The sequence below is a fragment of the Apus apus genome, chromosome 9 (genome assembly GCF_020740795.1).
Source record: "Apus apus isolate bApuApu2 chromosome 9, bApuApu2.pri.cur, whole genome shotgun sequence".
Classification (NCBI taxonomy): Eukaryota; Metazoa; Chordata; class Aves; order Apodiformes; family Apodidae; genus Apus; species Apus apus.
Genome location: NC_067290.1, coordinates 1,036,678 through 1,051,017, shown reverse-complemented (window position 1 = coordinate 1,051,017; position 14,340 = coordinate 1,036,678). Strand labels below are relative to the sequence as shown.

At 48.8% G+C, this 14,340-nt stretch overlaps 1 protein-coding gene across 5 annotated transcripts in view; it reads left to right on the top strand.

The window, feature by feature from the left end:
- The first annotated feature begins 13,046 nt into the window (after nucleotides 1-13,046).
- BICD2 (BICD cargo adaptor 2) overlaps nucleotides 13,047-14,340 on the top strand; it is a 93,870-nt gene continuing 92,576 nt past the window's right edge. For all 5 annotated transcript variants that reach the window (XM_051627622.1, XM_051627621.1, XM_051627619.1 and 2 more), the window contains exon 1: nucleotides 13,047-13,499. In XM_051627622.1, coding sequence (XP_051483582.1) covers nucleotides 13,260-13,499 — 240 coding nt within the window. In that variant the 5' untranslated portion in view covers nucleotides 13,047-13,259. The remainder of the gene's footprint in view (nucleotides 13,500-14,340) is intronic.

The window sequence follows — 14,340 nt, the reverse complement described above, 5'->3', positions numbered from 1 at the left end:
GTGTGGTGACAGACCAGGGGTCATGCAGTAAAGCTTTTGAAGTGGAATACGGGGAATGTAAACATAGAGGAGAAAGAATGATGACAGGAGTTTAACTGAGGGCTTTGATGACAAAGAGCTGGTAAAGGAGGTTGTGGTCAGATGCAAGTGTTTAATCTAGAGGTGGGGCTGAGCCTTTTAAAGGTTTACTGGGCAAGTAAGCATGAAGGAGTGGCAGGAAGAAAACCAAACAAAAACTGAATAGAAGATAAACTGTACCCCGCAAGTATAGCTGCACAGGATCAGGCTCACTGGAAACATCATCTGTCTTCCAGAGTGGAGAAGGAAAGGGCAAACTCAGCTTCTGTTTCTCAAAATTCTCTGGGTCCACTCATTCTTAGTTTACGTAGACTGTCAATAACTTAGTAGAGTGCAGACTCTTGAAGTGGGGGGATGAGGATAAAGCCCCACTGAGATGTCCTCAAGGGTATCCCACAAATCTCAGTTTTATATTGGACTTTGTCAGGTCTCATTTCTCACCTCAGTTTTCACTGGGAAATTACACTGTGGCCAGAGCCTGCTGCAAAACGAAGTAGAACTTGGGGAAAATCACCCCTTTCTATTGTTGTTTATTTTACCAGGATTTAGGGAAATGTGGAAGTTTCAGTTCTGTCCAAAATTAATCACTAGCATAGAAAAATTTGTACCAGGGATGTGCAAACATAGCTGTCCAAAGCCAGCACGTGTACTCTTGGGAGCTTGGAGGTGACAATGCATGGGAGTATTTACAGAAGCAGTAAAAAAATACTCTTCATTTCACCCCACAAATGTTTTATTTGTGTGAAGAATTTTGGTAAGTCTTTGGACCATGTAATAAAAACAGCTTTTGTTTCCATTTTTATATTTTAATCTAACCTTTTGTATAAAAGCCATAGGGTTTCTATTTTCTTAATCCCGTTGTCTCCTTCTACATCACCTTTCAGTATTTCCTTCAGAGCAACATTGGCTTCTAGGCTGATGTTCATGATTCAATCTCAACTCTTTCCTAAAAGGAATAAATGCCCAGCAGCCTTTTGGTCAGTGTCTCAGCAGAGCCTCAAGATAACTAATGTACACTTTCTGTACATGGTAGTTTGCTAAAAATGTGTCTGATTCCTAAGTAGGAATCCTTCTGGCTTTGCCTCACCTTGCAAGACTTGGTGGGGAATCCATTCTCCTTCCTACACTGCCACTCAGTGCTTCCTTTCTGTTTGCTTGTGCTGCAGCATCAGGGTAACAGCCTCAGCTGCCTGAGTCATGCAGGGCATATCCTGCCTTTATTCTGCTGGAAAGAAGCTGTGGAGAACAAGATACAGAAATTATACATGCCAGGCTCAGGATAATGCTCCCCTTCCCCTGCTTGCTCTCTTCTCTCAGGTCAGCAGGCTGTGGAAGTGGCTGGAAGGGCTGTTGAAGCCAGCTCAGCTGGAGCCTCCAGCCAGGGGAGCCTCTTTGCTAAGAGCCAGAGTTCAGCTGTTGGCATGGGGCAGATTTGCTAATCCCAGGGCCCTGCCTGGGCTGGTGGGGTGGCAGGTTGCTGCACAGTGCAAGTAGAAGTAATGAAGTGCACTGCCTGAGGGTGCCTTTAGCAGGGATGCAGATGATCTGTAATCACAGCTGGGCAGTGGGTAGAGATGGCAGTACACACTAGCAGTTCTGTCTAGATGAAGAGGAAGCAGCCAAGTGGCAGATTTTACCCAGAGAGGCTGGAAGTAGCTGAACCAAGTTATGGGAAACCTGATCTTCCAGTGGGATGTTGGACTGTGTCTCCCCAAGTGCATCCTTCCATCCTGCCCACCTACGACCTGGGGCTGGGCATGGGTCTTGTACCTGCAGAGAGGCTGGAGGGGCAGCCTGTGCCCCGGAGACCCTCTGTCAAAGTCCCTGGACCAGCAGGTCTCCTCCATCCCGTTTCCATCTCTTTGCACACAGCCATCACACTGGGTTAGTGTTACTGAGGGAGGAAGGATCCTTCTCCCGGGGCAGGGCAGCTGCTCTGGGCACACACTGGGCTCCCTGAGGAGCTGTGAAACTGCTGTGTTGTCTGGGGAACTGGAGCAGCAGTTAGTCTCTGTGGGTAGTGCCTGTGCTGGCCCTTCTTTCTTTTATACTTTACAGAAGAGAGGAAAATACATTTAGTTGCTGCTCCTGCTGCTGCAATCCATCAGCTGCCTTCCCTTGGGCCGCCGGGTGCTGCTTCCCTCGGGGGAGGGCAGGGCAATAAACAGACTTTGACTAATGAAAGCTTCCTACCCCACTATCAGCCTTCTGAGTTGTGCCTTGGGGGACAGATTGTCAAAGGTCTGATTTCTCCCTCTACTTTTGCAATCTCTCTCTTAGTGTACAGGCTCCAGGGGGTTTTGGGTCACCCAATACAAGAGCCAGGACTTGGCTCTGGGCAGCTTTCCCCTTGGATGACCAGGCTGCAGGGCCCGAGTCGGGGAGTTGTTGGTGAGCACCACCTTGAGTGGTTGACAGTTTACACCAGACCAAAAACATGGTAGTTAACAATTTGTTTGTGTGGAAAATGTGTTGTGCTGTAGAGAAGGGAAAGGAGGTACTTCTCCTTCTGCAGAAAGCAGGAAATCATCCAACTGCTAGAGAGGATCAGGGATATATTAGCTGAAGGGCTCTGTGAAGTTAAATTTTAGTCTTCTCTCTGAAACAAGTCATACTGGGTTTTTAAATAATAATACATTTGTTGAGAAGAGTATTCTAGGTATTAGAATAGCAAATGCTGCTTTTCTTGGACCTCCTCCTAGTTTAGTGCATTTTAACTACTTGCCAAAAAGCAGTTTCAAAGCATGTTCTCCATACCTGGCTGCCAGGTACCTGCCCTGTGTTCACTGCATTTGCTGTGTATCTGCAGCTCTCACTGGCTTTACCACTACTGAACACCCAGAGCTGGAGTGGAAATTAAAACCACAAAGCACCCAGAATCCAGAGCCCTTCCCAGAAATGAAGAAATGCTTCAGTGTGAAAGGTGCTGCACCTCATAGTTGTTACATTGCTATAGGCATAGATATCAAGCTATATAAATAGCAGTTATCTAAATCAAACATTCAAATGGTTGTTAGGCAGTTCTGTGTACCTTATCTGCAGACTGCCACACAAATGCAAAGCACACCTTTCAGGGCTTTTTTACCTGAAGTTTGTGTTTCGTGGGTCTGACTCACCTTTTCCACACAAGACAAAGTGTACTTGCCACCACTCTCAGAATCATGGTGAGATGGACTTTTTAATGCTCTTAAAGAAGAAAAAAACCCCATTAAAACACCTTATGTGAGAACAAATGTACAGGACATGCTGTGAAGAGCACAGGAGATAGCATCCAAACAATAGTCAGTCCTTCAGTGACGTATTTTTGGGGTGTGTGAGATGATAGAAGATGGTGCACTAAGCTGCACAATTTATTTTAGGCTGGTGTAGTTTTAAGATAAATGCTGTGACATGTAAAGTTAATGTGCTTTTATCTGGTTATGTCAAACTGAGAGACAGTATCTCCTTCTTTTCTGGACTAGCAATTGTCAGGGAGCAAAATAAAGCACTTCTTCAGCCATACTGGCTCCTGCATGATCATGCAGACACTTAGATAAGACCTTTTACTTGTGTCAGTGAGATCTTTGAAGTTCTTCACATACAGAACCAGTTGTATACATTGGCCTGTGGTTTCCTTATCCACGTTGCAGTTTGAGGCAGACACTTTGGCAAAAACTCTGCGTTCTTTGGGCCTAACTCCTGACATCTCCTTATTCCTAAATACGTGTACAAAGCCCAGCCTGATTATTCCAGTTGGTTTATTTTTTTTCTTAATATTTACTTCTTTCCACTGAATTATACTGTCAAGCACTGGAAAAGGCTGCCTCTGGAAATTGTTGAGTTAAATACCCCTGGAGGTATTTAAAAGATGTGTACACCTGGCACTTGGTGACATGGTGTAGTGGTGGACTTGGCAGTGTTGGCTTCACAGTTGGACTCAATGATCTGAAGGCTCTTTTCTAACCTAGATGATTCTATAATGCTGTCCTTAGAGCAAATGGCCATTTAAAAGGTGTTCCAGAGCAGTACATAATCAGCTGAGCAAGGAAAATACTTTAGCTCGATGGACGTTACTTGCCCATCTGCAAAAGGCCTGTGGCAGCAGGAGTTTAACATTCAGTGGTAACAGGTAAAGATGAGGCTGATGGGTTTAGAGGTGTTGTGAGTGGCACTATACTGTGCCAGAGATGCATCTTTGGGACACTGAAGACCAAAACCTGGTCTCTTGTGCTGAGCTGGGCTGGGGAAAAGGGGAAGAAAGGAGAGCACAGGAAGATGGGAAAGAAGCAGAGATTGCAGGAGCAAAACATATGGATGCAAGACTGATCAGTGCTGCACTCTGAAAACTAACAGCCACAACGTTGTGAAAACTACAGCTTGTTTCAGTGAAGTGACAACTATGTGAAGCATCTTTTTCAAGTGTGACAGCTCTGGGGTCTCGATGGGGTATCTCTGTAGGGGGCATGCTGAGATAGAAGCAGCAGAATGCAGGTTGTGTGCTTGGCATCATGTGCAATGTGAGTTCTCATTTATGGTAGCACTTTGTCAGTGGACCTGCTTGTTGTAATGGTAGACTGTAATTACCATATAATTTGCATTCATAAGAATTGCAGGTTTTCTAGTCAAGAATAGGACCGTTGACATTTCCTTTATTTGTGCTGCATGTTGAATGGTGTTACCTGTATAACAGTGTGAATTCCTTCATGACAAGGAGAGAAAGGGTTGAGGTTCTTTGGGGGTGGTTTCACACCAGGCTCACAACTCTCCCCCTCAAACTACAAGTCTTTTTCCAGATATCAAGATGAAAGATGTAGCTTCTGCTTTGTCCAGTCTATAGTATTTCTTGAGAGAATAAGGTTGCAAAAGTCTAACCCTAGTTTTGTTTCTGTTTTCTTGCCAACAGCTTTCTTTGTTATTTACAGCTCACCATCACATGGGGGGCCCTATGGATGGAGGCATCTAGTCCCCCAGACATTGCTTAGGAGAAGTTGTGTGCTTTTCATCTTTCTGTGGAACTGATTATGTTTGCAGCAGCAAAGAATTTGACTGCTAGGTATAGGCATGTAAATGTAGGCTTGTTCTTGCTTTTTAAGCAAGTCTCTCTGTAGAAGGGACCTGACTCTAGCTGTGCACCTGCAGCACCTCCAGTGAGGACAGGATCTGTCTGTAAGTGGTGTGAATCTACACCTGTGTGTGCACACCCTGCACCAATACACTCCTGGGTCTTCCTTGCAGATACACAAAATCTGCTTTGGAGAATAATTCAGACATAGAAAACTGCAGTAGCTGCAGAAAGTAGGTGGACTGGACCATTAAGGTCCAGTTTTTTAGGTGGCTACATTGAACAAGGTGCAATTAACTTGGAGCCCTGTTTCTTTGTTTTCCTGAACCCTCCCACAGGGGCTCTGAACTGAGCAGTGAGGCACTTTCTTGTATTTTAATTGTGGATTTTATAACATGCACTGAAAACACTGCCTGTATCAACACATTAGACTTACCTCTTTTTACAAGGCTGATGTTTTTTTGTTGCTTGGGGTTTTCTTCTTTTGGATTTTGGGGTTTGGCTGCTTGGTTGTTTGTTTTTCTTTAAAGCAGGTGCTTTTAATCATTTCTGGAAAGGCATTGTCTGGCATTATCTGAAGGCCAGAGCAGAAGGCTAAACATCAAACTACAAAGACTGAGATATAAGTCTCTTTATTTCTAACCAGATGTGTAAAAGAAGAACCTTCTGTTGCACTCTTAAATCCACACAATAAGATTTCCAAATGCCTCAGTTACCAGCTGCTGGCATTCACCACAACAATACCGTCTTGCTTTCATAAAGTATTTTAATTAGGAGTAATAGGAATTTAATAGGAATTCAGGTTATTTGTAATTAATACAGGAATCCTAGCAGATGTCAGTGAAATATGTGAATTCCCAAAATGCCTAGGTGGAAATAACGTTCTCCAAAAGCAGTACTTCTTCTTTCCAGAACTCCTCTGTTCAGTGCTAAAATCACAGATGAATTGTAGAATCTTCAAGGTTGGAAGGGACCTTAAAGATCACCAAGCTCCAACCCCCCTGCCATGAGCAGGGAACCACTAGACCAGGTTGCACAAAACCTCATCCAACCTGGCCTTAAAAACCTCCAGGGCTGGGGCATCAACAACCTCCCTGGGCAACCCATTCCAGCTCCTCACCACTCCTAGAGTGAAGAATTTCTTCCTAATATCTCACCTAAATCTCCCCTTTCTCAGTTTAAAACCATCACCCCTTGTCCTGTCACCATCTTCTCTGATGAAAAGCCCCTCCCCAGCTTTCCTGGAGCCCCTTCAGGCACTGGAAGGTGCTCTAAGGTCTCCCTGGAGCCTTCTCTAAGTGTGAGGCTGGGTTCTATGTGTGGCTGGGTTCTGGATCACACACCGTTGCCTTTCTGATCCCTGGCTGGTGGCTTTGTCCCTGCACGCTGTCACCTGCCTCTCTGTGTGCTTCTGCCTCTTCCCATCATGCAGGAGCTTTGCTTCACAACCAGCCTTTGGGTTTTTCTTTATTTAAACCTGATGCTCTTGTCGTTGCGGGCCCTTATATTTATATAACAGAGGAAAATAAGCAATGAGCTCAGACCTACTGTGTGTTATTCAGCTTTTCACAGAATCACAGAAGTGCCAGGGTTGGAAGGGACCTCTAGAGATCATCCAGTCCAACTCCCCCCTGAAGCAGGATCCCCTGGAGCACGCAACCCAGGACTGCATTGGGGGGGCTTTGAATATCTCCAGATAAGACTCCACAACCTGAATTAACTTAATACCACAATCAGGTTTGGGGCTTTTTATTAAAGTTTTTCCTTAACCTAACCTAGAAACTTGGCACTGAGGAACACTATGATTAGAACAGGGCAAAATGAGTAGAGAAAGGACCAAGAGACAATCCCACCTTGCTGAGCTACTTAGCAGCACAATGAGCATGTGGATACAACAGCAAGAGATGGCATGTGCAGTTTGGCTCCCCTGGTGTGGGGATAATGCTCTATTTTAAACTCAAACATCATCTATTGAGTGACATTAGGCCACTCAAAATAGATGAAATTGTATCCCAGGCATGAGGTGCCACAGAAGTGAGCTTGCTTGGGAGGGGACGGAAACTTTAAAAAAGTGACTTTTACATGAGCCTTGTCTGAAATCAAACACAGATCTGATGCACTTCCCAGAGGCTTGTTTTATGTTGGGAAAAATGGCAGAGGCCAGGAAGACATTTTAGCAGTGAGGAAATAACCTGACTGCAGAAATGCTGTCTCACTGCTTCTCCCAGATAAGCTCTTCAGCAGGAAGGAGGAGATGCCAGCAGCATCCTGGGACTGTGGCATGTTGCAGGGTATTGCAGAGATGCTCTTCAAAGTCCCCAAAGCTGCTTTGTCCCATTGGTGTTCTAAGAGCATCCTCTCTGGGGAGAGGATTTTGACCCTGTGAGGGTGACAGAGCCCTGGGACAGGCTGCCCAGAGAGGCTGTGGAGTCTCCTTCTCTGGAGACTTTCCAGACCTGTCTGGATGCCTTTCTGAGTGACCTGCCCTAGTTTTGGTCCTGCTCTGGCAGGGGGGTTGGGCTCAATGATCTTCAGAGGTCCCTTCCATCCCCTGACATGCTGTGACTCTGTGACCCACAAATTTTTCCCACGTCACAGAAATTTGGAGTAATTCCAGTGACTTGAATGAAATTCCTGCTGCATGTACTAGTGCAGCCAAAAGCAGGTTCTGGCTACACCCATCTCCTTTCAGAGCTTCAAGAGGGAAAATATACAAACTTCTTGTCTCACACTGGTAGAAGTAAGTAGAAATATTTACTTGTACAAAGAAAAGCAAAATTTATCCCTGCTGAAGTACCTGCTGCATTTCTGGGTGTCTGCATAACTCTGTTACTGTGCTGTAGGTGACCTTTGGCACCTGGGACCTTCTTGAGTTACAATAGGAAAATTAACCTGGGGGGTTGAAAAATAAAAAAAAAGAGGGAGAAATAGCATGGCAATGGTCCACTTGGCTATGCTTGTACAGGCTCTTGTTTTGCTTCAGTTTAAACATGTGCCTAAATGATTTATCTAAAATAAATCAGGCCTTGTTTAAATCCAAATAAGGGTGTGTTTACCTCATTAAAAGAGAGCGAGTAATGGCAGCTCGTTTGCTGCTTGTCAATCAGATGTGCAAAGATGATTTAAAAGGGAACTTTCTCAGGAGCGTGAAGCATAAACATGGTCCTTTCCTGCAGCTGAGTTGAGAAAAGGTCAGACCTTGGGATGACCTGGTTCTTTCTGTAGGTGTATGGGACAGGCTTCCTCAGGTGAACGGAACCAAGGCAGAAAAACACTGCAAAGCAAGAGGGCACAGTGTGGTCTGGAAAGCTGTGGGTGGCTCTGAGAGAGGGGCTGGGGTGGCAGTGGGAGGAGAGGAGGAGGAAAAAGGGATATGTTGGGTGGTGGAATCCTCCCTTACTCTCTGGCTTGTTCCCTCCTGGCAGAGTGAAGAGGTGTCCTGAGCATCTGCTCCCCTCCACACCTAGCAGATGGTGTGCCAGACATGCACATCTGATTTGGACCCTCCAGCCATTCCTCCTTCCCAGCTCCTGGCAGTGGCCCAAGTGCTTATCAGGCTGGTTGTCCAGCCAGTGGGGTCAAGGAGCAGTGCCTGTGGTTGTTGTGCCCAGCCCAGCCATTCCATCAGAGCTCCAGAGTTCAGCCTCCTCTTCCTCCTGATGCTCAGGCATCTTAAGAAACATCCCTTAATTCCTCTGCTTGTTCCTTGCATGCGGATGTTATGCCCAGCAGCTTTCTGCCAGGCACTCAGCAACTCTTGGAAATAAATATTTTCAAGCCACCTGAGCCTCTAAAGTTCTTACTTAGAACATGTTTATTTATGAATAGTAATCACCATAGCTTAATCAAATCTAGCCAGTCTCAAAGTGTTCTTACCCCTAAAGTAGCTTCTTTTTTTCTTAAATAGAAAACAAGACAAAGGAATTGGGGACTGCTTTTCAGGGCTTCTTATGGCTACTTCAGAGCCGGCCAGTTTAAAGACTCTGTTGTTGTTGTTCTGGTGTTTGCAATAGCTGAGCTGCATACAAATGCAGTGGATAAAAGGAGAATGAAACAGTGATATAAGGTACCACCTTATTTTGATACATGTGAACTGATACAAGGTAAGATTTTAAAAGGAAGGCATTTTTCAGCATTCTCATGTCATTTAGCAGGGATTATAATGAAATTCAGCTTGTTTGGAGCTGATCATGCCTGTGGACACCTGAATATTTTGCAGTGCTGGATTAGGTACCTACATGCTTTGGGGACTGAGCTCAGGTTAAATAGCATTGCAAGGCTTTGCTTTTGCTGTGATTCTGGGGGTTAACTGCCACAAGAAGAAACACTGTCCAACCTTATTTTAGTGTTCAAGATGGTTCCTGTGTCATTCTACCCCTCTGTGCTCAGTGGTTAGCCTTAAAATCTTAGCAGAAAAAAAAGAGCTGGAGGGTCTGCCTTCTGCAGACTGTGGTGTCAGGCCAACAACTGCCCTTGGCCAGCACACCTTGACTTGGTGGGGTCCCAGCTGAGTTTGGGGATAGTGAAGCTGGAGCTGTGCCCAGGAGAAGGTGACAGGCACGGGGCAGGCTCAGGCACTCGTGGAAGCTGTTGTTGTGTTGCATTGTTGCCTGGAATGATGATGGAACTCTGACGCTTTGACAAGCCACCCCAGTTGTCTAAAACTGGGCAGAAATGCTTTTGGAACAGCTATTGTGATATTTGTAGTTGCTGCTGGATATTTGCCTTTGCATCTTGGGCAGTTTGTCAAAATAACAAAGTGTGAAACCTAGCAACCAATCTTCATTTTAAGAATGACCTAGAAAACAAATAATTATCTAGTGAAGTCACTTGCACTGTGAGGAGCTGATCTGCTCATCCTCCAAACTGCTCAGGTCTTGCAGCTAACTTGGAAGCTCAGGATGTGAACTGAAGCTCTGTGACCCCAGAGCAAGCCAGTATGTGCAGATTTCAGACTTGGAAAGGCAGAAGCACTGAAGGGTAGCTAATTTCTTTGGGTCTGGAGTTGCAGAGAAAAACCTGAGCACATTGAAGGCTCAGAAAGTATGAAACAAAAGAGAACAAGTCACTATTTCTTATGAGAAATATCTTACTGATGAATCAGTTGGGTGGGATTAGCAATGCTGTGTGGCAGGGGCAGACAACAGAAAAAACTAAGAGGTAACACATTTGAGAAGAAATCCTAATATTTTGAAACAAAGTGTGGAGGAGAATCTGAGAGACAATGTGTTTGTTTTTCTCAGTTGGGTTTAAAAAACTAATCAGGTTGCTTATAGCCCCCTGAAAATGTTCTAAAATGCACAGTGATGGTTGTGGTGGTACAGCAGTAGAAATCCAGTGCAAGAGAGTGGAGATATCTCACATGAGAACTCAGCTTGATTGAAATAGCATTTAACTGCTGTTTTCACATTAATTTAATCTGGAGATGGTGAGTTGTAGCTACTGCCATTTTAATGTGGACATTTCTTGAAAAATCCATGGGGGAGGCACTAATTTGAAGGTCACTGGAGCTTGAGCAGACCAGGAGCAGGAGACAGCTCTGCCACCTCAGTGGAGTGTGCCTGCAGCAGGACTGCAGGAGGTGAGGTCCAGCAAAGGTCCCCTGCCAGGCCTGGGGCTGCCTCTGCATCACTCACCCCACCCCAGGTGGGTTTCAAGCTGTTCTGAGCTGGTGCAAGGTTCCCACCACAGAGATGTGGTATGGTTTGAGTTGGAAGAGGAGGATTTTGGTGACGTACCCCTCACTTGTGATGTATTTTTCTGCCTTCCTAGCACATTGGCCAAGGCATGTTAATGCCCAGGGACACCTGAGTTTAGGGATAAAAAGTAACTCTGAGGAACTATTACTGACTCTAAGTGACCCTCAGTGACACTCCCTGTTTCTTCACTGTTCCTCATCAGATGCACCTTCTCCCACTGAGGACACGTCTCAGAGACATTTCTTAGTATCCAAATCCAAATCTGCACAATCTGTGATCAAGTAAGTACCTGGATTTGAATGATTCCTTTGGGGTGTAATACGAGAATTTGCCAACGCAGCACATTCCTGGAAAAATCCCAGATGGAGTCTCAGGTTTTGAGTAGAAGTTAGAAATGAGAAGGGGAAGAGGAAGCAGCAGTTGTGCCCACAAGCCATCCCTCTTCTCCATCATTCCATGGCTGGGCCAGTGTGAGGCAGAGGTGCCCTCCTCTGTGTCCTCAGCTGCTTCTAGCCTCCCATGTGTCCTAGGGGGGCAGAAGGAGCATATTTCAATAGTTTCATAGGAAATGGGATCCCCTGGAGGTTTTGCAGTCCTGCAGGCCCAGGGTCCAAACCTACTGAAGGCAATGGAGTGTTTTGCACCAGCTCAAGATCACACGCAGCCTGGTGCCCACCAGGAACAGATGTGGGTTGTAAAGGAGCTTTGGCACATGCAGCCAACGTGGCTTCAGAGGAACATAAAAACCTGACACCAGAACGATGCAAACCTACTGATTAGAGTGGGTATGGGAGTATTTTCTGGCATAGGCCAAGCAGATATTTATTTGCTATTTTTAAAAAAAAAGCAAACAAACACTTCTCTGAGGAATTCTGAAGATAAAAAGCTAAAGGCATTTCACATACATCCCTAGGCAGGGGACATTGACTGTGTGCTTCTTAGATCCAGGTGACTGAGTGTCACACTGGTGCTCCTGGGACAAAGATGTGCCTGCAGGTGAGGGATGGAGAGCTCCAGAGTCAGGGCCCTGAAGAAAAACTGGCAGAAGAAAAAGAAGCAGTTTCATGCCCATGGGGCAGTATTCAGCCATTATACAGTTTATTAAAGGGTTAAGAATTTATACGTACTAGGACAGAGTGTGATGAGCACTGGCAGAAGTTGAAAGTAGCTGAGAAAACCCTGCAACTGTGAGTGAACATGTTACCTTATGTTCTAGACTCTGTGGATTGTCCAAACTTGTAATTGTTTTTATGATGTTTGGCATTTGCTCACCAGTTCATTAGCAATTATGTTTGACACTGGAAGGAACTCTGAGCTGCATCTGCTGCACTAGAAGAGGATGAAGCAGCCGGGGAGGAGGCAGAGGAGCTTCTGCTTGTGGTGGCACATTCTCAGGGCCTTTATGGAGCTGCTCATGGTCACAAGGTCCGAGTAAAAGAGGCATTTTCACTCTCTTCAGCCTTCATCATGTTTTAGAAACCAGTTCTACCCACGGCGGAGAAATGAGCATCCCAGTTCCTGCTCCTTTTGCCACCGCACGTGCCCCGTGTCTAACCCTGCACAAACAGCGGGTCCCGTTTGCCTGCCAGGTCGGAAGCTCCTTTTCCCGAGGAGCAGACGCAGTTGCCCAAGTGGCTTCAGGGCGGTTTGGCTGAGCCCGCCCCGGGCAGCCCGCTCCGAGCTCGGCATCTTCTCCCAGGGCTGCCCTCACCTCGGGCAGGCACCGGGGAGCGGGGTTTGTTCCCCGTCGGTGGGTGCAGAGCTGCTCGGAGGTGTCAGACGGGGAAGCAACGGAGAGAACCGGCGGGGCCTGGGGCCGCTGCCAGCGCCGCTCCCCCGGGACCCGCCGTTCCGGCCCCGCGCGGCCCCGCCGCGCCGCTCCCGCCTCCAGCTCTCTGGAAGGCGTCTGCCAGCGGGCAGTGCGGCGGGGCTCCGGTGCCGGGGCCGGTGCCGGTTCCCGGTGCCGGTTCCCGGTGCCGGGGCCGTTCCCGGTTCCCGGCCCTTCCCGAGCGCCGCGCCCCGGCCCCGCGCTGCTGCACCCGCAGCGCCGCCGCCATCCAGCAGGGGCCGCTCTCCTCTCCCACCGCCCCCGCGCAGCGCATGCTGGGAGCTGTAGTCCGGCGGGCGGCGCGGGCCGTGGCGGGGAGGCGGGCGCGGACTCCCGGCCCCAGCGTGCCGCGCGGCGCCGGGCCGGCCGTGCCTTTTGAATGCTCGCCCTGCGGCGGGCGCTGGGGAGTCCGGCGGCGGCGCGGGGAGGGAGCGGCGGGGAAGGAGCCGCAGCCGCAGCGCAGCGGGCGCCTCGCCCGTTGGTGGCCCCGGCGGGCTCTGCGATGGCCGCCCCTGGGCCGCGGCGCTGCTAGGAGCGGCGGACGGGCCGCGCCTTCCTTCCCCCTTCGCCCGCCCGCTCCATCGGCCGGCAGCCGGCGGCCGCCCCCGCCGACATGTCGCTGGCCATGGAGGAGGAGGAGTACGCCCGGCTGGTGATGGAGTCGGAGCCCGAGTGGCTGCGGAGCGAGATCAAGCGGCTCTTCCAGGAGCTGGGAGAGACCACCCGGGAGAAGATCCAGGCGGCGGAGTACGGGCTGGCCGTGCTGGAGGAGAAGCAGCAGCTGAAGCAGCAGTACGAGGAGCTGGAGCTGGAGTACGAGACCATCCGCACCGAGATGGAGCAGCTGAAGGAGGTGAGGCGGCAGGTGCCCGCCCTGCGGGGCCCTGGGCCCGGCCCCGCGGGACAGACGGCGGCCTCGGAGCCGGGGGGGCTGCCGGGGGGCTGCCCGGGGGGCTGCGGGGCTCTGCGGGGCTGCCCGGGGGCTCTGGGGGGCTGTGCGGGGCTGTGCGGGGCTCGGGGCTCCAGCGTCCCCCCGGCAGGACGGGAGGAGGGGGCCAGGCCTGCTCCGGGCTGCGCAGACAAGCTTCCTTCTCCAAAATGACAGCTCTGAGGGGCGATTAGCAGAGAAGGGAAGGAAAAATACCCCCCAAGAAACGGCTTTTCTGCTCCTGCCCAGGGCCAGAGGGATGCTGGAGGGAAGAGGGTAAACGCTTTTCTTCCCCTTCCCGGCCCGTTTTGCCTCGGGCTGGGGTAGCCGGGGCCCGGGGGGCCGGGCAGGGCCGCGGTGCCTCCCCGGGGGCTGCCACAGGCCTCTTTTGTGCGCAGGTTGTGTCTCGCCGTGGTGCTAATGGCTTCCTTCGTGCCGACCACCATGAGAGTAACAGAGCGGGCTGCAGGGCACGCAGCTTCGTTGCGGTGCAGTTCCCCCTTGGCTTTTCTTTTTCTTTAATTAAAGGCAACTTCAGTCCTGTAACCTGTACAGAGGAGTAAGGTTTCTCAGAGGACATGCTGTTTTCTTGGGTCAACTGGTGCATAAGTTTTTCTCGTGCAAGGTCTTCTCCAGGATATGTAGGCACATGGTTAGTTCTCCTTAGGATAGCAGAGCTAATCCCCTGCCCATCCACAGCACTGTCAGTCTCATGGGAACTTGTTTGTCTGCCTGTCCCCTTGGTCATTCTGGTGACTATTTCAGT